We start from the raw sequence: 22,940 nt of genomic DNA on the forward strand, positions 1-22,940 counted from the left end.
CTTGACTGTTTCTCACTGGTCTCGCATCCCCTCCCTTCCCTAATTAACAACTGCTTGAATCTGCCCGGTGGAACTCAGAGAAGATCATGGAGGCTGAATGAAGTCTATTTCCTGTGATCAAAGAAATGGGGGACACAGAAAGGCTTTGTGCCCAGGAGCTCCACAGGGCCCTGCTCGGTGTCACTGGCTCCCCCAAGTAAAAATGTTCTTGTGTATCATTAGTGTCTAAAAGATACTGAACACAAGGACAGAGGAATAAATGTGTGATTAGATGAGAGGATGGATGGGCGAAAGGTAGGTGGGAGGATGAGTGGCTGGAAGGGAAGATGGGTGGGTGGGTGCAAGGATGGTAGGCAGAGATAGATGGAGTGAGTGGAGACGGATCAAAAGATGGGTGCATGGGCAAATGGATGGAGGGGTGAGTAGATGAATTACAACTTCTGTAATATATTATATGGACCTAGAAAAGGCAAGAACTTCTCTGTGCACGAGGACATGCTGTGTGCTGGGGACTTCTCGAGAGGGAAGGCCATCTGCCGAGTGAGTAAGGCCATTTCCGTTCTTCCCTTGCCTGTTGTCAGGGCCTCAGTTTCTCTGGGGGAGGGGCTGTGTTGCCTCTACTGTCTTTGTGGAGACCCCTGGGACTTCCCATTTCCTCCCTCTACATGTCTTCCTGGCCTCCATTCCTTGGCAGAGTCCCCCAGGATAGCCCCTTCCTAAGCCCCTTGCACATAAGGGCATCTACTGGCAGCACCCTCAAACAGCATCTTTTTATGAGGCACACTTTAAAGTTTTTATTGAAGTATAACATACATACAAAAGAATATATTTGTGCTCTTTTCATAAGTTGGATGAATTTTCACATAGTGACGCAACACGTGACCAATACCCCAGAGGCCCCACTCACACCTCCTTCCTATCATCAACACCCAACAGAAACCACCACCTTCACTTTTGACACCTTAGATTCTGCATGTTCCATAAGTAGAATTCATTTCCAGTTGTCAATCTTTCATGTCTTAACATTGTATTTGTGAGATTCATCAATACTGTTACATGTAGTTATAGTTTGTTCAGTCTCCTTGCTCTAGAGGACTCTATTGTGTGAATTGAATTCTATGATCAGTTCTACTCTTGATGGGTATTTTAGAGGTTTCCCAGTTTTTCATTTCATTTCACTTCCAAATGTTTTCTCTTGTATTTCACAGAAGCCCTTGAGTAGAATTGTTGGATTAAAAGGTATGTGTATATTCAGCTTTGGCAGGTATTTCCAGACATCTCCAAAGAGGTTGCACACTTTCCACTCATCCCAGCAGTGGATGAGAGTTTAATATTTATTTATTTTATTTATGTATTTTCTTTATTTTTTTTGGCTATGTTGTGTCTTAGTTGCATCACAAGGGACCTTTGTTGAGGCATGCGGGATCTTTCGTTACGGTGCGTAGTCTGCTCCAGTTTCTCTCTAGTTGTGGATCTCAGGCTTCTCTCTAGTGGTCGCGTACGGGTTTTCTCTCTCTAGTTGCGGCGTGCAGGGATCCGGAGTGTGTGGGCTCTGTAGTTGTGGCACGTGGGCTCTCTTGTTGAGGCACACGAGATTATTAGTTGTGGCGTGAAGGCTTAGTTGTAAACCAACTATAGTTCAATTTTTAAAAATGGAAAATTTTTAAAAAATAAAGTATACATTCTAATGGTAAAAAGAAAATAAGAATTTGTGTTTATGTGTTCCCTTTCATGCAGAAGTGGGATGCTTACAGAGGCACTAAGCTCCTCATATTTGGAATCTGTACCCTAAAAAGGCTGTTCTGGGACCCAGATTCACAGACCACCGTAAGTGAGAGGGCTCATCTAGTAGTGCTGAGTCAGCCAACATTGAACACAATCCATGAGCACTGTCCCCTCTTCCTCCCAGAGACCATGGCAGACACTAGGAGCAGATCCCTGTCCTCTCTCCCTGGAGCCCAGATAGAACTGAAGGTTCACTAACAAAACCAGACGTGGCACATGACATAGAAGCTATTTGACACTCACGTGTCCCACCCATGTCCCACCCTTCCCACTCAGGTCCATAGATGAACAGGAGGAGGCCCACGCATGACAGCCCAGTTCATGGATACCAGACACAGGGCTGCATGTGGATGCTACTTCTCCTCACTCTCTCCTCATTTGTAAACATCTACCAATAAATAATATAAATAATCCCACACCTATAAAATTGTCAGTTGGAAATGATGGACACTTTAGAAGTTGCTGGTCATCTAATCCTAGACAAAGTCAGACTCCCGTATGAGGGAGAATTGATCCCACCAGTGCCTCCCACTGCAGTGGGCTTCGTCCTCCTTGCTCTGTATTTTTACTGATTTTATGGTTGCCTGCTCCCTTCCAGGGAACCCACGTAGTCAACCTAGTAAGTAACCTTTCCGAAAGGTTTCCCACGTTCATATAAATCTATACAAAAATATTAAAATGGAAAGATGCTTATCATAAAATATTAAGTCGTCATTAGACATAATTAAGTACGCACATAACATGGGTGGATGTCCCAATATAAAAAATACAAGTAAAACGTGCAGTTCTGGTAGGATGACAAAGTGCTCTGAACTAAATGACATCCTAAATCAACTCTCAGCACATACACGAGCATAAATATTTATAAATATTTCCACCATCATTTATCAATGACATTTCATAAAAATTACTCATTTTACTGAAAAGTTCTAGAACTCTACAACTTCTGCATATATCGGATGATAGTGTTCCTTCAAGTATTTGTCAAGTACCGGCTGTTTCATCCAGGCTGGTGTCCAATCATGTGTCCCTTTCCAGAAGAAAAGGTAAAGTAGGGAAGCTGTAGTTTCATAAAGAGATTCTTTTAGACTCAGGACACAGCAGAGCCTGCTTCACCATCTTCATAGACATACTTTCCCGAGCCCAACAGGTGGTCCCGAATTGTCTCCTTTGCCAGTCTTTCCCCCAGCGTTTCCAAGGCATCCAGCAGGGTGTTGACTGAGGCCGCCCGTCCCTTGTTGCTGACCCAGGTCTCTAGCATTTCATACAAGGCATCCCGAGGGACCCGGACCCCTTCTCTGGCCAGAAGGATCTCATTTCGCGTGAGGCCCAACTGCCTCATGAGTGAGTCCCAGGAGTTAGGGGACACGGCGGTTGCAAAGTAATCGAAGAATAGTCTCAGACCTAGGTTGAGGGAAAGTCACAGAGACAGAGTTGGGACAGGCTTTAGAAAGGGCAGAGGACCCTCAGTCAGGCCTAGACCCCAGGGTGGGACCTGAGGAGCGCCCTCTGCTGGTGAACCTGCTGCTCTGCGTCCCTGACATGCTTCCCATCAGCAGAGAATCAGGCCACACTGCATGGGCCTCACCTGTGCCCAAGGCACTGCAGGGAGTCCAGGTTTCCAGAGAGTCCTGCCCTAAGGGGGGATGAGGGCCCACCAGGGAGGGGAGATGGACGTCATGGAGGGAGAAGGTAGTCTGTGGTAGGAGACAGAGGGCGGGACACAGTGGTGCAACAGACCTCAGAGGAGGACACCTGCCGTTCTTACGAGAGTGAGGTCCCCTGGCTGCCACCTCTGCAGTGGGGACAGAGCAAGGGCCTGGAGGGAGGAAGGTCTCTGGCCTCACACCCAGCTCGGCCTCGCTGACTGACACTGTGGCAGAGCTAGATGGGGACAGACTCGGAGCAAGAATTTAACCCATAAAATGGAGCAAGCACCACCCACCTCACGGGACTGTACTGGGGATTCAATGAGACGTGTGTGAAATGCAGTGCACACCACCGTCCATAGGTACATAAGGTGGGCCCCGATACAAATTTATATTTTCTAACGGCTACACTGAAAAACGTAAAAAGTAACAAGTAATAACTAATTTTCATAAAAGAGGGTACTAACTCAATATATTCTAAAAATTTTCATTTCAGCATGTAATCAATATACAACAAACTGTTAATGAGACATATTACAGTCCTTTTTCCTACCAGTTCTTTGCAATACAGTATCGAGTTACACTACAGCTCATCAGATTTGGCCACAGGTCAGATGCTCCACAGGCTCCTGCGGCCCCTGGGTGCCCTGCTGGACGGCACAGCCCCTTAGATGCCTCAGGGTGGGTGGGCCAACCTGGCCCTGAGCAACAGGGGAGGAGGGAGGATGGGGGGCAGGGAAGGACAGGGAGGTGTTAGGGGACACTGTTAGGGGACAGATGGGTGCAGGGTGGGGAGAAGAAGAGGGGGCAGAGAGGGAATTAGAGTCCCGAAGGTCCAATGACAAGCCATCCCTGCTCTGAGTTGCCCTAACAGCTATGGGGACGGCAGTTAGGGCACTGTCCCTCCTCCCTCCACTCCTGCCCCAGTGCCCGGGAAAGCACTCACTTTCAGTGGGGTCTGCACCGTTTGCTGGAACCAGCAGCCTTCTTCTCGTGTGAGATGCTTCGTCTTCTGTTGGTTCCTGTAAAACACAGTGGAGAACAGCCTTGGTCTTAATCAGGGGTCCTGGGTTCCAGAACTGAGCCCGGCAACCAGCCCGCTGCGTGACATGGGCAGCCACCTTCCCTCCCGGGTCTCTGTGGAGATGGAGAGGAACCTCTCACCCTGAGCAGTTCACAGGCTCATGTACTCATGGAGGGACATGTTCCCTGCAGTAATGCTCACTTCTTAAGTATCTGCTCCAGTTTTGACAACTGTATACAGCTGAGTAGCCATCACCCAATCAAGACACAGAACATTCCCAGCACCCACACAGTCCCTTCTGCCCTTCTAGTCCTTTCCCACCCGCCTCGTCAGGAGACAAGCACTCCATCCCAGCCTTCTTGTGACTCAAATGAAGAGTATTTACAAGGGCATTTTGGAAAATCTAAAGTAAGTGTCTATTCCATGTACATGAAGGTGCTTTGATCAGCAATAATGTACCATATCAATAGCCTAAATAAGGGAATGAAAGCATCTGATAGCCTCCATGGAGACTGGAAAGGCATTTGGTAGAAGTAAACATGAACTCTGACTTTGTAAAAATACCTAAAAATAGGAGGCTGCATCCACAATGATAAAATTTTCTATATGAACACAAGAGTCAGCATCATTCCTAATGGTGAAATGTTGGAGGCATTCCCAGTGGAATCAAATCAGGACCAAAATATCTGCCTTCTCTAAGCATCTTTGAACATAAGTTCTGGACTATGCAGCAAGCAAGATGTGAAGCAAAAATGAGGCAAGACTAGGGGAAGGGGGCAGAAAAAATAATTATGATTTTAATATGGCTGTACATTTTAAAAACCTAAGGTTTAAGCTACAGTACTTAAAAATGAGTGCATGTCTTGATGAATGTTAAAAACATAGCAGAAACAACATATTAGAAAATGAGATTATAAGAGGATCCAACCATTAAGAGTAATAAAGAAACAGCTTTGACAAGAAATAGTCATAACTTATCTGAAGAACTCAAATCTTATTGAGTCATAATAAAAACCCTTGACTTGAAATGCTATCTCCTTTTTTCATTCATATATTTTTTCATTGAGTTATAGTTGATTTACAATATTATATTAGTATCAGGTGTACAATGCAGATTCAGAATTTTTAGAGATTATACTCCATTTAAAGTGATTATAAAATATTGGCTATATTCCCTGTGCTGTACAATCTATTTTTGTAGATATTTGTTTTGTATATAATAATTTGTACCTCTTAATCCCCTACCCCTATTTTGGCCTCCCACCTTCCCTTTCCCCCTGGTAACCACTAATTTGTTCTCTATATCTGTGAGTCTGCTTCTTTCTTGTTATATTCATTTGTTTTTTTATTTCTTAAATGCCACATTAGGTGATAACATACAGTATTTGTCTTTCTCTGTCTGACTTATTTCATTAAGCATAATACCCTCCAGGTCCATCCATGTCGCTGCAAATGGCAAAATTTCATTCTTTTTTACGGCTGAGTAGTATTCCATTGTGTGTGTGTGTGTGTGTGTGTGTGTGTGTGTGTGTGTGTGTGTATACATGTATATCTCACATCTTCGTATCCATTAATCTGGGTTTTTTTCTTTCTTTTTTGTATTTATTGTGGTAAGAACACTTAACATGAGATCTACCCTCTTAACAGATTTTTAAGAGTACAATACATTTATTATTATCTATAGGCACATTGTGGTAATGCAGATCTCTAGAATTCATCCATCTTGCACAACTGAAATTTTATACAAGTCGATTAGCAACTACCCATTTGCCCCTCTCCCTAGCCCCTGGCAAGCATCATTCTATTTCTTGCTTCTGTGAGTATGACTATTTTGGATATCTCATATAAGTGAAATCATGCAGTATTTGTCCTTTTGTGACTGGCCTATTTCACTTAGCATAATGTCCTCAAGGCACATCCATGTTGTAGCATATTGCGGGATTTCCTTATTTTTTAAGGTTGAACAATATTCCATTGTATGTATATACCACATTTTCTTTTTTTTTAAATACATCTTTATTGGAATATAATTGCTTCACAATACTGTGTTAGGTTCTGTTGTACAACAAAGTGAATCAGCCATATGCATACATATATCCCCATATCCCCTCCCTCTTGAGCCTCCCTCCCACCATCCCTATCCAACCCCTCTAAGTCATTGCAAAGCACCTAGCTGATGTCCCTGTGCTATGCTGCTGCTTCCCACTCGGTATCTATTTTACTTTTGGTAGTGTATATATGTTGATGCTACTTTCGCTTCGCCCCAGCTTCCCCCTCCCCGCGGTGTCCTCAAGTCCCTCCTCTATGTCTGCGTCTTTATTCCTGCCCTGTCACTATGTTCATCAGTACCATTTTGTTTTTTTTAGATTCCATATATATACGTTAGCATACGGTATTTGTTTTTCTCTTTCTGACTTACTTCACTCTGTATGACAGACTCTAGATCCATCCACCTCACTACAAATAACTCAATTTCATTTCTTTTTATGGCTGAGTAATATTCCATTGTATATATGTACCACATCTTCTTTATCCATTCATCTGTCGATGGACATTTAGGTTGCTTCCATGTCCTGGCTATTGTAAGTAGTGCTGCAATGAACATTGTGGTACATGATTCTTTTTGAATTATGGTTTTCTCAGGGTATGTGCCCAGCAGTGAGATTGCTGGGTCATGTAGTAGTTCTGTTTTTAGTTTTTTAAGGAACCTCCGTACTGTTCTCCATAGTGAGAACTGAGGGTTGTCTTTTCGTCTTGTTTATGGTTTCCTTTGCTGTGCAAGAGTTTAAGTTTAATTAGGTCCCATTCGTTTATTTTTGTTTTTGTTTTCATTACTCTAGAGGGTGGGTCAAAAATGATTTTGCTGTGGTTTATGTCAAAGAGTGTTTTCCCTATGTTTTCTTCTAAGAGTTTTATAGTGTCTCGCCTTACATTGAGGTCTTTAATTCATTTGGAGTTTGTTTTTGTGTATGGTGTTAGGTAGTGTTCTAATTTCAATCTTTTACAGGTAGCTGTCCAGTTTTCCCAGAACCACTTATTGAAGAGGCTGTCTTTTCTCCATTGTATGTTCTTGCCTCCTTTGTTGTAAATTAGGTGACTATATGTGTGTGGGTTTATCTCTGAGCTTTCTATCCTGTACCATTGATCTATATTTCTCTTTTTGTTTTTGTGCCAGTACCATACTGTCTTGATTACTGTAGCTTTGTAGTGTAGTTGGAAGTCAGGGAGCCTGATTCCTCCAGCTTCATTTTTCTTTCTCAAGATTGCTTTAGCTATTTGGTGTCTTTTATGTTTCCATATGAATTGTAAAATTATTTGTTCCAATTATGTGAAAAATGCCATTGGTAATTTGATAGGGATTGCATTGAATCTGTAGATTGCTTTGGGTAGTATAGTCATTTTCACAATATCGATTCTTCCAATCCAAGAATGTGGTATATTTCTCCATCTGTTTATGTCATCTTTGATTTCTTTCATCAGTGTTTTATAGTTTTCTGAGTACAAGTCTTTCACCTCCTTAGGTAGGTTTATTCCTAGGTTTTTTATTCTTTTTGTTATGATGGTAAATGGGATTGTTTCCTTAATTTCTCTTTCTGATTTTTCATTGTTAGTGTATAGGAATGCCAGAGATTTCTGTGCATTAATTTTGTATCTTGCAACAATACCAAATTCATTGATTAGCTCTAGTAGTTTTCTGGTGGCATCTTTAGGATTTTCTATATATAGTATCGTCATCTGCAAACAGTAACAGTTTTATTTCTTCTTTGCCAATTCGGCTTCCTTTTATTTCTTTTTCTTCTCTGATTGCTGTGGCTGTGACTTCCAAAACTATGTTGAATAAGAATGGTGAGAGTGGGCAACCTTGTCTTGTTCCTGATCTTAGTGGAAATGCTTTCAGTTTTTCACCATTGAGTATGATGTTTGCTATGGGTTTGTCATATATGGTCTTTATTGTGTTGAGGTAGGTTCCCTCTATGCCCATTTTCTGGAGAGCTTTTTTCATAAATTGGTGTTGAATTTTGTCAAAAGCTTTTTCTGCATCTATTGAGATGATCATATGGTTTTTATTCTTCAATTTGTTAATATGGCGTATCACATTGATTGCGTATATTGAAGAATCCTTGCATTCCTGGGATAAATCCCAGTTGTCATGGTGTATGATCCTTTCAATGTGTTGTTGGATTCTCTTTGCTGTGGTTTATGTTATTTTTGCATCTATGTTCATCAGTGATATTGGTCTATAATTTTCTATGTTTGTGATATCTTTTTCTGGTTTTGGTATCAGGGTGATGGTGGCTTCGTAGAATGAATTTGAGAGTGTTCCTCCCTCTGCAGTTTTTTGGATTTGAGAAGGATAGGTGTTAGCTCTTCTCTAAATGTTTGATAGAATTCACCTGTGAAGCCCTCTGGTCCTGGACATTTATTTGTTGGAAGATTTTTAATTATGGTTTCAATTTCATTACTTGTGATAAGTCTGTTTATATTTTCTAATTCCTCCCAGTTCAGTCTTGGAAAAATGTACCTTTCCAAGAATGTGTCCATTTCTTCGTGGTTGTCCATTTTATTGGCATATAGTTGTTTGTAGTAGTCTCTTATAATCTTTTATTTTTTTGTGGTGTCAGTTGTGATTTCTCCTTTTTCATTTCTAATTTTATTGATTTGCGTACTCTCCCTTCTTCCTTGATGAGTCTGGCTAAGGGTTTATCAATTTTGTTTATCTTCTCAAAGAACTCACTTTTAGTTTTATTGATCTTTGCTATTGTTTTCTTCATTTCTAGTTCATTTATTTCTGCTCTGATCTTTATGATTTCTTTCCTTCTAGTGACTCTGGGGTTTCTTTGTTCTTCTTTGCCTAGTTGCTTTAGGTGTAGGGTTAGATTGTTTATTTGAGATTTTTCTTCTTTCTTGAGGTGAGATTGAATTGCTATAAACTTCCCACTTAGATCTGCTTTTCCTGCATCCCATATGTTTTGGCTTATCATGTTTTCATTGTCATTTGTTTCTATGTATTTTTTAAAATTTCTTCTTTGATTTCTTCAGTGATCTCTTGGTTATTTAGTAGTGCACTGTTTAACCTCCATGTATTTGTGTTTTTTACAGTTTTTTTTTCCATGTAATTGATTTCCAATCTCATAGCGTTGTGGTCAGAAAAGATGCTTGATATGATTTCAATTTTCTTAAATTTACTGAGGCTTGATTTGTGACCCAAGATGTGATCTATCCTGGAGAGAATGTTCCATGTGCAATTGAGAAGAAAGTGTATTCTGCCACTTTTGGGTGGAATGTTCTATAAATATCAATTAAATCTATCTGGTCTATAGTGTCATTTAAAGCTGTGTTTCCTTATTTGTTTTCTGTTTGGATGATCTGTCCATTGGTATAAGTGGGGTGTTAAAGTCCCTTAGTATTATTGTGTTACTTTCTATTTCCCCTTTCATGGTTGTTAGCATTTGCCTTATGTATTGAGGTGCTCCTATGTTGGGTGCATAAACTTTTATAATTGGTATATCTTCTTGGATTGATCCCTTGAACATTATGTAGTGTCCTTATCTCCTGTAACAGTCTTTAGTTTAAGGTCTATTTTATCTGATACGAATATTGCTACTCCAGCTTTCTTTTGATTTCCATTTGTATGGAATATCTTTTTCCATGCCTTCATTTTCAGTCTGTATGTGTCCCTAAGTCTGAAGTGGGTCTCTTGTAGATAGCATATATATAGGCCTTGTTTTTGTATCCATTCAGCCAGTCTGTGTCTTTTGGTTGGGGCATTTAATGCATTTACATTCAAGGTTATTAGTGATATGTACGTTCCTATTACCATTTTCTTAATTGTTTTGGGTTTGTTTTTGTGGGTCTTTTTCTTCTCTTGTGTTTCCTGCCTAGAAAAGTTTCTTTAGTATTTGTTGTAAAGCTGGTTTGGTGGTGCTGAATTCTCTTAGCTTTTGCTTGTTTGAAAATGTTTTGATTTCTCTGTTGAATCTGAATGAAATCCTTGCTGGGTAATCTTGGTTGTAGGTTTTTCTCTTTCAACACTTTACGTATATCCTGCCACTCCCTTCTGGCCTGTAGAGTTTCTGATGAAAAATCAGCTGATAACCTTATGGGGATTCCCTTGTATGTTATTTTTTGTTTTCCCCTTGCTGCTTTTAATATTTTTTCTTTGAATTTAATTTTTGTTAGTTTGATTAATATGTGTCTTGGTGTGTTTTTCCTAGGGTTTATCCTATATGGGACTCTCTGTGTTTCCTGGACTTGCATGACTCTTTCCTTTCCCATGTTAGGGAAGTTTTCCACTATAATCTCTTCAAATATTTTCTCAGACCCTTTCTTTTTCTCTTCTTCTTCTGGGACTGCTCTAATTCGAATGTTGGTGCATTTAGTGTTGTCCCATAGGTCTCTGAGATTGTCTTCAATTCTTTTTTCTTTATTCTGCTTCTCAGAGTTATTTCCACCATATTGTCTTCCAGCTCACTTATTTGTTCTTCTGCCTCAGTTATTCTGTTATTGATTCCTTCTAGTGTATTTTTCATTTCAGTTATTGTGTTATTCATCTCTTGTTTGTTTATTCTTTAGTTATTCTAGATCTTTGCTAAACATATCTTGTATTTTCACAATCCGTGCCTCCATTCTATTTCTGAGATTCTGGATCATGTTTACTAACATTACTCTGAATTCTTTTTCAGGTAGATTGTCTATTTCCTCTTCATTTATTTGGTCTTATAGGTTTTTACCTTGCTCCTTCATCTGTGACCTATTTTTTTGCCATCTTATTATTATTATTTTGATTGGTGGGATTGTCTAACTACTTGTTTGACCTGAGGCTTCCACCACTGGAGTTTGTAGGCTGTTGGGTACAGCTGGGTCTTGGTGCCGAGATGAGGACCTCCATGAGACCTCACTCTGATGAATATTCCCTGGCGTCTGAGGTTCTCTGTTAGTCCAGTGTTTTAGACTCAGAGTTCCCACCACGGGAGCTTTGGCCTGACCCCTGGCTCGTGAACCAAGATCCCACAAGATGCAGAGGGTTTCAAGAAAAAAAAAAAAAAAGGAGAACAATAATAAACAGTAAAAAATAAAATTAAACTCAGAAACTAACAAATATGTTAGAAAGTATATAAAAATAAAAATATAAATGAAACAACAACTGGAAGGTAAAACAGGACCACAGTATTAAAAAAGAGGAAAAGAAAAAATAAAAGGTGGAAAAGGCCTTGGCTGTGGACATCAGGGTTTAAGCAGTGGCGGGGTTTGGGCACTGGGTGGGGCCTATGGTTAGGGCTCACAGGGCTGGAACACACCCTGAGGTGTGTGAAGGGTAGGGCTTAGGCTCAAGCCTGAAAAGGGGCCCAGGTCTCTGGTCTCAGAGGGTGGGGGCCCAACCTAGAAGCCCAGCAGGCTTCCCAGACCTGAGTAGGTGGGGCAAACATTCTCTGCTCCTTTCCAGCTCCTCTGGTCCTGGAGGGCTCCTCCTGCCTGCCTCTCCTGTTCTCCCCCCTGGCCTCCTTCCTATGCTCCCAGGACCAATGCAGCCTGGAGGGGGCCTCTGAGGGGATAGGACCTGGCCCAAGAGCCAGGCAGACTTCCCCAGCCGATTGGGCAGGGGAAACTCTCAGTGTGCTACCCCCTGATCCAAGCCCCTGAGGGTCCCTCCAAACATGGGGAACCCCTCCCTCTCAGTCACCCCTCAGGGGTGCTGGTCCTGTCCAGCCTTCACTTCTCCTCCCCACTCAGGCCCCGCATGTCCTACTGGTTTGCTTGGGGGTTCCTCCTTTCTCCGTGGGCATCAAGGTCCCCCACTAGAGTCCAGCAGGCACCCTAGTTGTGGGGAGACATGAATTCTATATCTTCCCAAGCCGCCATCTTGACTCTGCCTCTCCATTCATCTGTTGATGCACACTTAGGTTGTTTCCATATCTTGGCTATTGTAAATAATGCTGCTGTGAACATTAGAATTAGTGTTTTCACTTTTAATAAAATATTTACCCAGTAGTGAAATTGCTGGATCACATGGTAGTTCTATTTTCAGTTTTTCGAGGAACCTCCATACTGTTTTCCACAGTGGCTGCACCAATTTACATTCCCACCAACACTGTATGAGGCTTCTTTTTTCTCCACTTCCTTGCCAAAACTTGTTATTTATGGTCTTTTTGATGCTAGCCATTCTGAAAGGTGTGAAGTGATATCTCATTGTGGTTTTGATTTGCATTTCTCTGATGATTAGTGATGTCGAGCATCTTTTCAGGTACCTGTTGGCCATCTGCATTTCCTCTTTGGAAAAATGTCTATTTGGGTTTTCTGCCTGTTTTTTAATTGAGTTGTCTGGTTGTTGTTGTTTTTGATATTGAGTTGCATGAGCTATTTATATATGTTGGATATTAACCCCTTATTGGTCATATCATTTGCAAATATTTTCTTCTATTCAGTAGGGTGTCTTTTTGTTTTGTCAATGGTTTCCTTTGCTGTGCAAAAGCTTTTAAGTTTAATTAGGTCTATCTGTTCATTTTTGCTTTTGTTTCCTTTGCCTTAGGCAACAGATCCAAAAAAATATTGTCATGATTTATGTCAGAGAGTGTTCTGCCTATGTTTTCTTCTAGGTGTTTTATGGTTTCTCGTCTTACATTTAGGTTGTTAATCCATTTTGAGTTTATTTTTGTATATGGTGTGTGAAAATGTTCTAATTTCATTCTTTTAGATGTAGCTGTCCAGTTTTTCCAGCGTCAGTTACTGAAGAGAATGTCTTTTCTACATTGTATATTCTTGCCTCCTTTGTCATAGACTACTTGACCCTAAGTGCATGGGTTTCTTTCTTTTTTTTTTTTTTTTTTTTTTTTTTTTGCGGTACGCAGGCCCCTCACTGTTGTGGCCTCTCCCATTGTGGAGCACAGGCTCTGGACATGCAGGCTCAGAGGCCATGGCTCACGGGCCCAGCCGCTCCGCAGCATGTGGTATCTTCCCAGACCGGGGCACAAACCCGTGTCCCCTGCATCGGCAGGCGGACTCTCAACCACTGCGCCACCAGGGAAGCCCTCTATTCTATTTTTGTAGCTTTGTAGTATAGTATGTCTGTGTGACTGTTTTTGTAGCTTTGTAGTATAGTATGAAATCAAGGAATATAATACCTTCAACTTTGTTCTTTCTCAAGACTGTCTTGGCTATTCCAAGTCTTTTGTGTTTCCACACAAATTTTAAGATTATTTGTTCTATTTCAATGAAAAATGCCATTGGTATTTTGATAGGGATTACATTGAATCTGTAGATTGCCTTGGATAGCGTGGTCATTTTAACCATATTAATTCTTCCAATTCATGAACACAGTGTATCTTTCCATTTGTTTGTGTCATCTTCAGTTTCTCTCATCAGTGTCTTATAGTTTTCCTAGTACAGGTCTTTAACCTCCTTAGGTAGGTTTATTCCTAGATATTTTATTCTTTTTGATGCAATGGTAAATGGAATTGTTTCCTTAATTTCTCTTTTTTGATAGTTTGTTGTTAGTGTATAGAAATGCAACAGATTTCAGTATATTAATTTTGTGTCCTGCAACTTTACCAAATTCATTGACTAGCTCTAGCAGTTTTCTAGGAGTGTCTTTAGGATTTTCTATGTATATTATTATGTTATTTGCAAACAGTAACAGTTTTACTTCTTCCCTTTCAATTTGGATGCCTTTTATATGTATTTCTTCTTGTCTGTTTGCTGTGGCTAGGACTTCCAACACAATGTTAAATAAAAATGGTGACAATGGGCATCCTTGTCTTGTTCCTGATCTTAGAGGAAATGCTTTCAGCTTTTCACCATTGGGTATGTTGTTAGCTGTGGGTTTGTCATATATGGCCTTTATTATGTTGAGGTGTGTCCCCTCTATGCCCACTTTTTAATTATAAATGGATTTTGAATTTTGTCACAATGTTCTTCTGCATCTATTGAGGTGATCATGTGGTTTTTATTCTTCAGTTTGTTAATGTGGTGTATCATATTGATTGATTTGCAGATGTTGAAAAATCCTTACATCCCTGGGATAAATGCCAATTTATCATGGTGTATATATCTTTTACTGTATTGTTGGATTCAATTTGCTAATATTTTGTTGAGGATTTTTCCATCTATGTTCATCAGTGACATTGGACCATAATTTCCTTTTTTGTGATAGCTTTGTCAGCTTTTAGTATCAGGGTGATGTTGGCCTTATAGAATGAGTTTGGAAGCATTCCTTTCTCTGCAATTAGTTGGAATGGTTTGAGAAGGATAGGTGTTAACTCTTCTCTAAACGTTTGGTAGAATTCCCCTTTGAAGCCATCAGGTCCTGGACTTTTGTTTTTGTGGAGTTTTTTGATTACTGATTTGATTTCATTATGGGTAGTTGGTCTGTTCCTATTTCTTCCTAGTTCAGTCTTTGGAGATTGTACATTTGTAGGAATTTTTCCATTTCTTCTATGTTGTCCAATTTATCGGCATCTAGTTGTTTGTATTAATCTCTTATGATCCTTTATATTTCTGTGGTGTTGGTTTAACTTCTCTTTGTTTTACTTATGATTTTTATTGGCTTGGGTCCACTCACTTTTTTTCTTGATTAGTCTGGTGAAAGGTTTCTCAATTTTCTTTTTCTTTTCAAAGAACCAGCTCTTAATTTCATTGATCTTTTCTATTTTTTTGTTTAGTCTCTATTGCAGTTATTTATTCTCTGATCTTTAGGATGTTTTTTCCTTCTACTTATTTTGGATTTTATTTCTTCTTCTTTTTTTTTTTTTTTTGTTCCTTTAGGTGTAAGGTTAGGATGTTTACTTTAGATGTTTTTTGGTTCCTAAGGTAAGCTTATATCACTATAAACTTCCCTTTTAGAACTGCTTTTGCTGTGTCTATAGATTTTTGGATCATGGTGTTTTCATTTTCATTTGTCTCCAGATATTTTTTAAATTCTCCTATGATTTCTTCAGTGATCCATTGGTTGCTTAGCAGTATACTGTTTAGGCTCCACATGTTTGTGTTTTTTGCAGTTTATTTTTCTACTAGTTGATTTCTAGTCTTATAGCGTTGTGGTCAGAAAAGATGCTTGATATGGTTTCAAATTTCTTAAATTTATTGGGTTTGTTTTGTAGCCTAGTATATGATCCATCTTGGAGAAATGTTCCATGAGCACTTCTGTACAGCACAATGTATATTCTGCTGCTTTTGGATGGAATGTTCTATATATGTCAATTAAGTACGTCTGGTCTAATGTGTCTTTTAGGGCCGGTGTTTCCTTATTGATTTTCTGTCCAGATGATTTGTCCATTGATGTAAGTGGAGTGTTAAAATCCCCTACTCTTGTGTTACTGTCAATTTCTCCCTTTATGTCTGTTCATATTTGCTTTATGTATTTAGGTGCTACTATATTGAGTCTATATATATTTACTATTGTTATATCTTCTTCTTGGATTGATCCCTTGATCATTAGGTCATGTCTTTCTTTCTCTCTTGTTACAGTCTTCATTTTAAAGTCTATTTTGCCTGATATAAGTATTGCTACCCTGGATTTTTTTTATTTCCATTTGCATGGAATACTTTTTTCCATCCCCCTCACTTTTAGTCTATGTGTGTCTTTAGAGCTAGTGGGTCTCTTGGAAGTAGCATATATATGGATCTTGGTTTGTAGCCATTCAACCACTCTATGTCTTTTGATTGGAGCGTTTAGTCTTTATTCATTTAAAGTAGTTATTGATAAGTGTGTACTTATTGTCATTTTGTTAATTGTTTTCAGATTTGGGGGGTAATTCTTTTTAGTTTTCCTTTTTTCTTCTTTTGTTCTCTTCCCTGTGACTGATGACTCTCTTTATTGTTATGTTTGTATTCCTTTCTCTTCTGTGTGTGTATGTAATATAGATTTTTGATTTCTGGTTACTGTGAGGTTTATATAATCAAACTATCTGTATGTATTTGTGTGATTAATTTGCTGATCTCTTAATTTCAAAAGAATTTTATAAACCCTGCTTTTTTATTCCTCTTGTGCCTCAATTTCTGTTTTTGACATCATATTTTATATCATTTTGTTTTCTATATTTCATTACTACTTATTGTGTATATAGATAATTTTACTACTTCTGTTTTTTACCTTCCTACTACCTTTGTATGTGGTTGATTTACTACCTTTACTGTGTATTTTCCTTTACCAATTAACTTTTTACTTTTGTAAGTTTTGTGTTTCTAGTTGTGGGTTTTTCTTTTCCACTGAGAGAAGTCCCATTAACATTTCTTGTAAATCTGGCTTGGTGGTGCTGAACTCTTTTAGCTTCATTAGGTCTGTAAAACTTCTGATATGTTCATCAAATATGAATGGGAGACTTGCCAGTTAGAGTATACTTGGTTGTCGGTTTTCCCCTTTCAACAGTTTAAATATATTGTGCCACTCCCTCTGGCCTGCAATTTCTACTGAAAAGTCAGCTCATGGCCTTATGGGAGTTCCCTTGTATGTTTCTTGTTGTTTTCCCTTGTGGTTTAATATTCGCTCTTTATCTTTAATTTTTGCTATTTTAATTACAATGTATGTTGATGTGGTCCCCCTCAGGGGTTATCAGGGCTAGTGCCAGTCACCCGTATGCAGAACCAGATCCTGAGATCTCTGGATGCAGAGCTGTGGGTGTCCCGAAGCTGGTGTCAGCCCACTAGTGGGTGGGATTGGATCCTGGGGCCACTGGCTGAGGGGCTCAAGGTGTCCCCTTGGCCTGTAGTTGGCCTGCTGTTGTGCATGGCTGGAGCCCAGTGGGGTCCCAGAGCTGATGCCAGCCTGCTGATGTATTGGTTGGGTCCTGACAAGGCAGCTGAGGGGCTGCAGTGTTCCTGGGGCTGCTGCGCAGTAGATCCTGGGGCTGGTGTCTGCCCACTGGTGGGTGGAGCTGGGTCTCTGGCTGCAGGGCCCTATGATTTCCTGGGACTAGTGCCCGCACACTGGTGTGCAGGGCTGGGTCCCGGACCCACTGGTGGACAAGGACGTCCAGGGGCAACTGTCGGCTCAGGTGGTCTTAAGTCAGGCTGCCTGCTGGTGGGTGGGGCTGTGTCCCTGCTTGCCTAGATGCTTGGCCTGAGGCATCCAAGTGCTGGTGCCTATAGGCTGGTGGGTGGGGGTAGGGCTGGATCCCAAGGCTAATAAGCTAGAGGGAGAATTCCAAAATGGTGCTTGCCAGCACCAGAGTCCATGTGGTAGAATGAACTCCCCCAAATTGCTACCAGCAGTGTCAGTGTCCCCAGGATGAGATCCAGTTGCCTCTTGCCTCCCCGGGACTCTCCAAAATCAGCAGGTAGGTCTGACCCAGACTTCTTTCAAATTTCTGCTCTTCCCTGGGTCCCAGTCTTTGTGAGATTTTATGTGCACCCTTTAAGATGCAGTTCCTATATCCCACAAACCTCTGGGTCTCCTGAAAGTAAGCCCCACTGGCCTTAAAGCCAAATGTTCTAGGGGCTTGTCTTCCTGGTGCAGAACTCCTGGGCTGGGGAGCCTGATGTGGGGCTCAGATTCCTTGCTCCTTGGGCAGAACCTCTGCAAATGTAATTAGCCTCCCAATTGTGGGTTGATCACCCGGCAATATGGGTTTTTACTGTACTATGTCTCAGCCATCTTGTGGTTCCTTCTTTATATCATTAGTTGTAGAAGATATTTTCTGGTAGATTCTGGTATTTCTCACCAATAGTTCCTCTGTAAATAGTTATAATTTTGGTGTGCCTGTGAGAGGAGGTGAGCTCAGGGTCTTTCTACTCCACCATTATGTTTAATCTCTCAATGTTATCTTCTTTGATAAGAGCAATATTGAATATTAACAAGATCTTAATTCTTCCTAGATTAATTTATGAATTTAAGGTAATACAAAATATTTCAATAATTTTTTTAGGTGTGGAGGATATCTTATAAAATAATTCTAAATTTTATCTGGGTAAACAATAAATTTTGAAAAAGTAAGAGGTATTGCTCTCTCAGATATTAAAACATACTAAACAGTTTCATTGGTATAGTATATAGATGACATGCATAACAATTTCAGCAAAGAATCAGAGAAAATTATACCTCATAGTTACCTGAAATAAAAAGAACTAAGTGGCTAGAGAAAGATTATAGGATGAGGCTTTCATGACTCACTGAGAAACTTTCTATACTGTTTAAATTTTCTCACTGTGGATATGTATTAACTACTGTGAAAAAATGTGAAAAGTGATTAATCAGGATGGGGGGATTATTTGTCTTTTTTGTTTGCTTCCTTTTATACTTTCTCTTTAAAAAGAATGCAGTATATAGTTGACCCTTGAACAACAAGGGTTTGAACTGCACAAGTCCATGTACATGTGGATTTTTTTCACTATATATGCACTACAGTACTATATGATACACAGTTGGTTGAACCTGAGGATGCAGAGCCACAGACATGTGGATTTTGGAGGGTCTGTGTCCCTATCCCCAGCTTTGTTCAAGGGTCAACTGTCAATGCAGGAAAAAAACCCCAAAAAGAACACTCTAGATGGAAAGAGATCGTTGTCCGTATAAATATTTCACATGTGATAAAGGAGAGGCCTAAAACAGAGGGAAGTGGGAGAAGCAGTTGCTAAATAGGGTTATAGGAAGGAGACAGTGACTCAGAATTCAGGGAGCTCCTCACATCATATCATATCACAAAATAAATTCCAGTTAGCTAAAATTGTTAAATGCTAAAAATCATCATTAAATTTAAAAACTCTAAGAAATTAAAGAATTTCATCTTATGTTGTGGGGAATGACTTTCCAACCTTATGAAGAATGAGAAATGTTTGCACAGGTTGACTACTCACTGTCAAAACTGATGAACAGATATGAACCCAAACTGGATGTGCATGTGTGTGTAGACAGTAGAAAAGCACTTCTACAAGTTGACCCCAAAATTCTACTTCTTCTAAGAAGCCACTATACAAATATGATCAGCTATCAGGACTAAGATTTATTTTTTATTTATTTTTTTTTTTCGGTACGCGGGCCTCTCACTGCTGTGGCCTCTCGCATTGCGGAGCACAGGCTCCGGACGCGCAGGCCCAGCGGCCATGGCTCACGGGCCCAGCTGCTCCGTGGCATGCGGGATCCTCCCGGACCGGGGCACGAACCGGTATCCCCTGCATCGGCAGGCGGACTCTCAACCACTGCGCCACCAGGGAAGCCCAGGACTAAGATTTATTTTCATGTATGTTCAGTGTAATAATAATTTTGTAACAAATTTGATATTCCTATTATTAGGAGGAATGGCTTACTATATTATTTTACAACTATGCAGTGGAATAGTATGCAGCCCTCATTCAATCATTCAACAAATATGGGAGTGCCCACTCTGTGCCTCCTTGTTCTAGACTGAGGAAACAGTGAGAACTGGACAGATAATAAACAGCACAATATTGCATAGAGCTGACAGTCTACCATATCAGGGTAGCAGGTTCCTTTCCCCTTCAGGACCCTGATATCCCTCTATCACCACTTCCCCATGGGACAGGAGCCCTGACCAACATTGGTCTTTCTCTGTTTCTACTTCAGTCCTGGGCAAGAAGAAAGCTCACCACACACTCACCAGTAGATGCTTTGCTTCCACTGGAGACTGTACCATGACACCTGTCAGCTTGTCCTGCTCCTGGTCTTCTAGGTCCTTCTTGGGCACCAGAATGGACAGCAAATCTCTGTTGATCAGCATGTTGTTATGGGCATTGTCCAGAGCCCCAGGACCTCTTGGGGGACAGGAGCAGCAGAAAAAGACCTTGGGAAGGCAAGGAGCTGATTCAGGAGTCCATACCCACAGATCCCTGCAGCGTCTGGGGGAACATGGTGGGCTCTGCCTCCTTACCTACTCCCGTTTGTCCCCCCCGAGGTGGGCACAGACTCAACACATCCAGGGTTCTGCTGATGGCACCAGGACCCTAGTGCTGTGCTAAGGGGGGTTCAGCACCCTTGCCTGACACCCCCCCATACCCCAGGGTGCATCCAGGGTTATGGGGTGAGGGCGTCTCACAAGCAGGAAGAGGGACAGGGCTAGCACTGCCAACCAGCCTTAGAGCTGCTCTCAACAGGCCAGTTGCTCTCCTACTGTCAGCCCAGAGCCCTCAGGCCACTTGAGAGAGCCAGGGACAACAGCATAGGACAAACTGGGGACCGTGTCCACCCAGGGCCAAACAGTTACTGAGGGCCTGATGCCACCAGGTCCTGGAGAAACCAACTCACCCTGTCCATGCACTTAGGGTCCACACCACCACCTAGAAGAGAAGAGGCATCCGCCTGAGCCGTGGGGAACGCCCTCTTGCAGCACCTCCCTCCCCAGGGACAGTGCCAGGGACAGGGTGTGGGCTGGGGGCTCAGACACTGAACAAGGAGCCCCGGGCCTGGTGACAGGGAGCGGGCCATTCCAAACCTGGAGAACCCTCGGGGAGGGAGAAGAGAAGGGGGAAAATGAAACCCATGTAAAATCTCTGTGGGGTTCTGCTGAACGACCCTCTCCCCTGACTCTTGTCACCCAGTCAAGGTGCTGACCACCTCTCTGCCCTGGCTGGGGGTCCTAAAGACATTAAGAACTGACCTTGCTCCCCGCCCACCATACTTGGCCAGGGGGAAGAGGGGACCGTCGCTGAGATGGGGGACTCATGCGATCCCGGCTTCGTAGGAGCAGGTGAGGTGGGAGGTGGAGGGGGATCCCGGGGAACAAGATCAGAGCCAAGCCAGGAGGACTGGGGAGATGGAGGAGGGGGCCAGCACCTCCCCCTTCCCTCCCAGAACCTCACCTTGAATGCAGAACCGCCAGAAAACATATGCGATCAGCAGCAGGAGACAGACAGGTATAATTACAGCTACAACTGTGATCACCAGCTGTGAAGTGTCTGAGGAGGCAGAGGGAGTGGTGGGCAGTCTTGGGCGCATGGTCACTGTCTCACCAGGAACCGGGGCCTCCCCACTGGCCTGGGTACCTGATTTTTGGTCCACACATTTGAGGTCACTGAAGGGGTTACAGGGCTTGGCCATAACCATCCCATCAGGGCACCTGGGTACAGACACAGGGAGGACATGGAGGGGATCCGTCAGGGAAAGCTGGCCAGATGAGGAGAAAGAGGGAACAATCTCTCACCCAGTGTTCCCTGACAAGACAGTGGAGGAGGGACAGGCTCCTACTGTCTTCAGGGCAGGGTCCCTTCAGTCCCCCTTTTTGGGGAGAAGGATCTGGGCTTGTGCACTCCAGCCCCCAGGGCTCCTGCTGAGTGTTCAGAGCTGCCCCTTCAGGAGCTGGGCCTTCTCTGCAAGGCCTGCACTGGCCTCCCTGGGCTGCAGGGGAAGCCTATGTGAGGGGGCATCTCATCCAAGTCAAGGGTCAGAAGGGTTTGGGCACAAGCCAAGCCTCATCCTCCAGTCAAGCTTTAATACAAGGATCCTCTTGTCCTCCACCTGTTGACTCTTCCTACCAATCGCAGCCAGCACTGGAGCGTCAGAGGAGAGCAAATTACTATTGGCCCCTATGTCCCCAAATAGGAAAGATTCATTCCCTCTTATTGGGGGAATGAGGGCTGGATGTGAGGTCAGCTGAGTTGGCTCAGGGCTTTAAAGGAACCTTGAAGGAGCTACATGCTCAATCTTATTATGACTTGGCTGTGGGCACTTTTGTATTCATGGGCCCTTTCCTGCATAAAAAATATTAAAGATTCCATTTTATGACTGAATTGTTATAAAGATGAATATAAGCCCAGCTGCATTCTACTCATTTTTTCCCCTCTTGATATCTTTTTTTTAAAGAAATTAAAACTTCTGTTGACTGCATCATGGATCTAATCAGTGGCCTATTGTGTCCAATAGAAAAGCCGACCTGGCCAAAGGGAAGCGGTGCTAAGGAGGTGTGGGAAGATGCAGGGGGCAGTGCAGGGACATGCAGATGGATGGGGAGGGGCTGCTGCAGGCTCAGGAGACCCCACCAGCACAGGGACGGAAGCTTCCCTGGGGCGGAAGCGAGGCTCTGTAGTGTTTCCCTTGAACTGTTGGGAACCACCTAGGCTCCCACGTCTCACCCAGTGCTGCACTTCTGGCAGAACTCAGGTGAGTCTTCTTCATGGAAAGTTCCAGGTTTGCACTGACACTGTGTGTCCTTAGTCGCCGTGCAAGGGGTCCTCTCTTCTTCACCTGAAGACAAAGGATAAGGTTTGGGGATGTGTTTCCCTTGCGTGACCCTCGACCCTTCTTCACCAACCAAACACCCACCCACTCAGCTCTCCTCAGTTCACTGTAGCTTTGGGGGTCAAATTCTGCAGCAACACATGTGGGGCACATAAAGGACAGCCCCTGTTCACCTGTCACCAATACTCAGAGGTGTGAGAAAAGGACCATGATTCATTATTTAATGCATTAGGACAAGGAGGGAAATCTTATAGCTCACAGGGTCAGTAGGAAGGGCCAGGTATAATCTGAGAGACCCTGGATGGAGAGGAACCCTTGGGTGACTTCCTAAAACCTAGCCCTGCTGGAGAGGTAGAGGGGCCCT

The 22,940-nt window shown here is 42.2% G+C and overlaps 1 protein-coding gene across 1 annotated transcript in view; it reads right to left on the reverse strand.

The window, feature by feature from the left end:
- Positions 1 to 779: 779 nt before the first annotated feature.
- Positions 780 to 22,940, reverse strand: part of LOC132523866 (tumor necrosis factor receptor superfamily member 10B-like) — a 48,535-nt gene continuing 26,374 nt past the window's right edge. The window contains exons 4-9 of the mRNA XM_060155669.1: positions 22,471 to 22,582; positions 21,202 to 21,458; positions 20,648 to 20,679; positions 20,004 to 20,186; positions 4,381 to 4,456; positions 780 to 3,189 (exon numbers count right to left, since the gene is read on the reverse strand). Coding sequence (XP_060011652.1) covers positions 2,876 to 3,189; positions 4,381 to 4,456; positions 20,004 to 20,186; positions 20,648 to 20,679; positions 21,202 to 21,458; positions 22,471 to 22,582 — 974 coding nt within the window. The 3' untranslated portion in view covers positions 780 to 2,875. The remainder of the gene's footprint in view (positions 3,190 to 4,380; positions 4,457 to 20,003; positions 20,187 to 20,647; positions 20,680 to 21,201; positions 21,459 to 22,470; positions 22,583 to 22,940) is intronic.

This window comes from Lagenorhynchus albirostris, chromosome 7 (assembly GCF_949774975.1).
Source record: "Lagenorhynchus albirostris chromosome 7, mLagAlb1.1, whole genome shotgun sequence".
NCBI lineage: Eukaryota > Metazoa > Chordata > Mammalia > Artiodactyla > Delphinidae > Lagenorhynchus > Lagenorhynchus albirostris.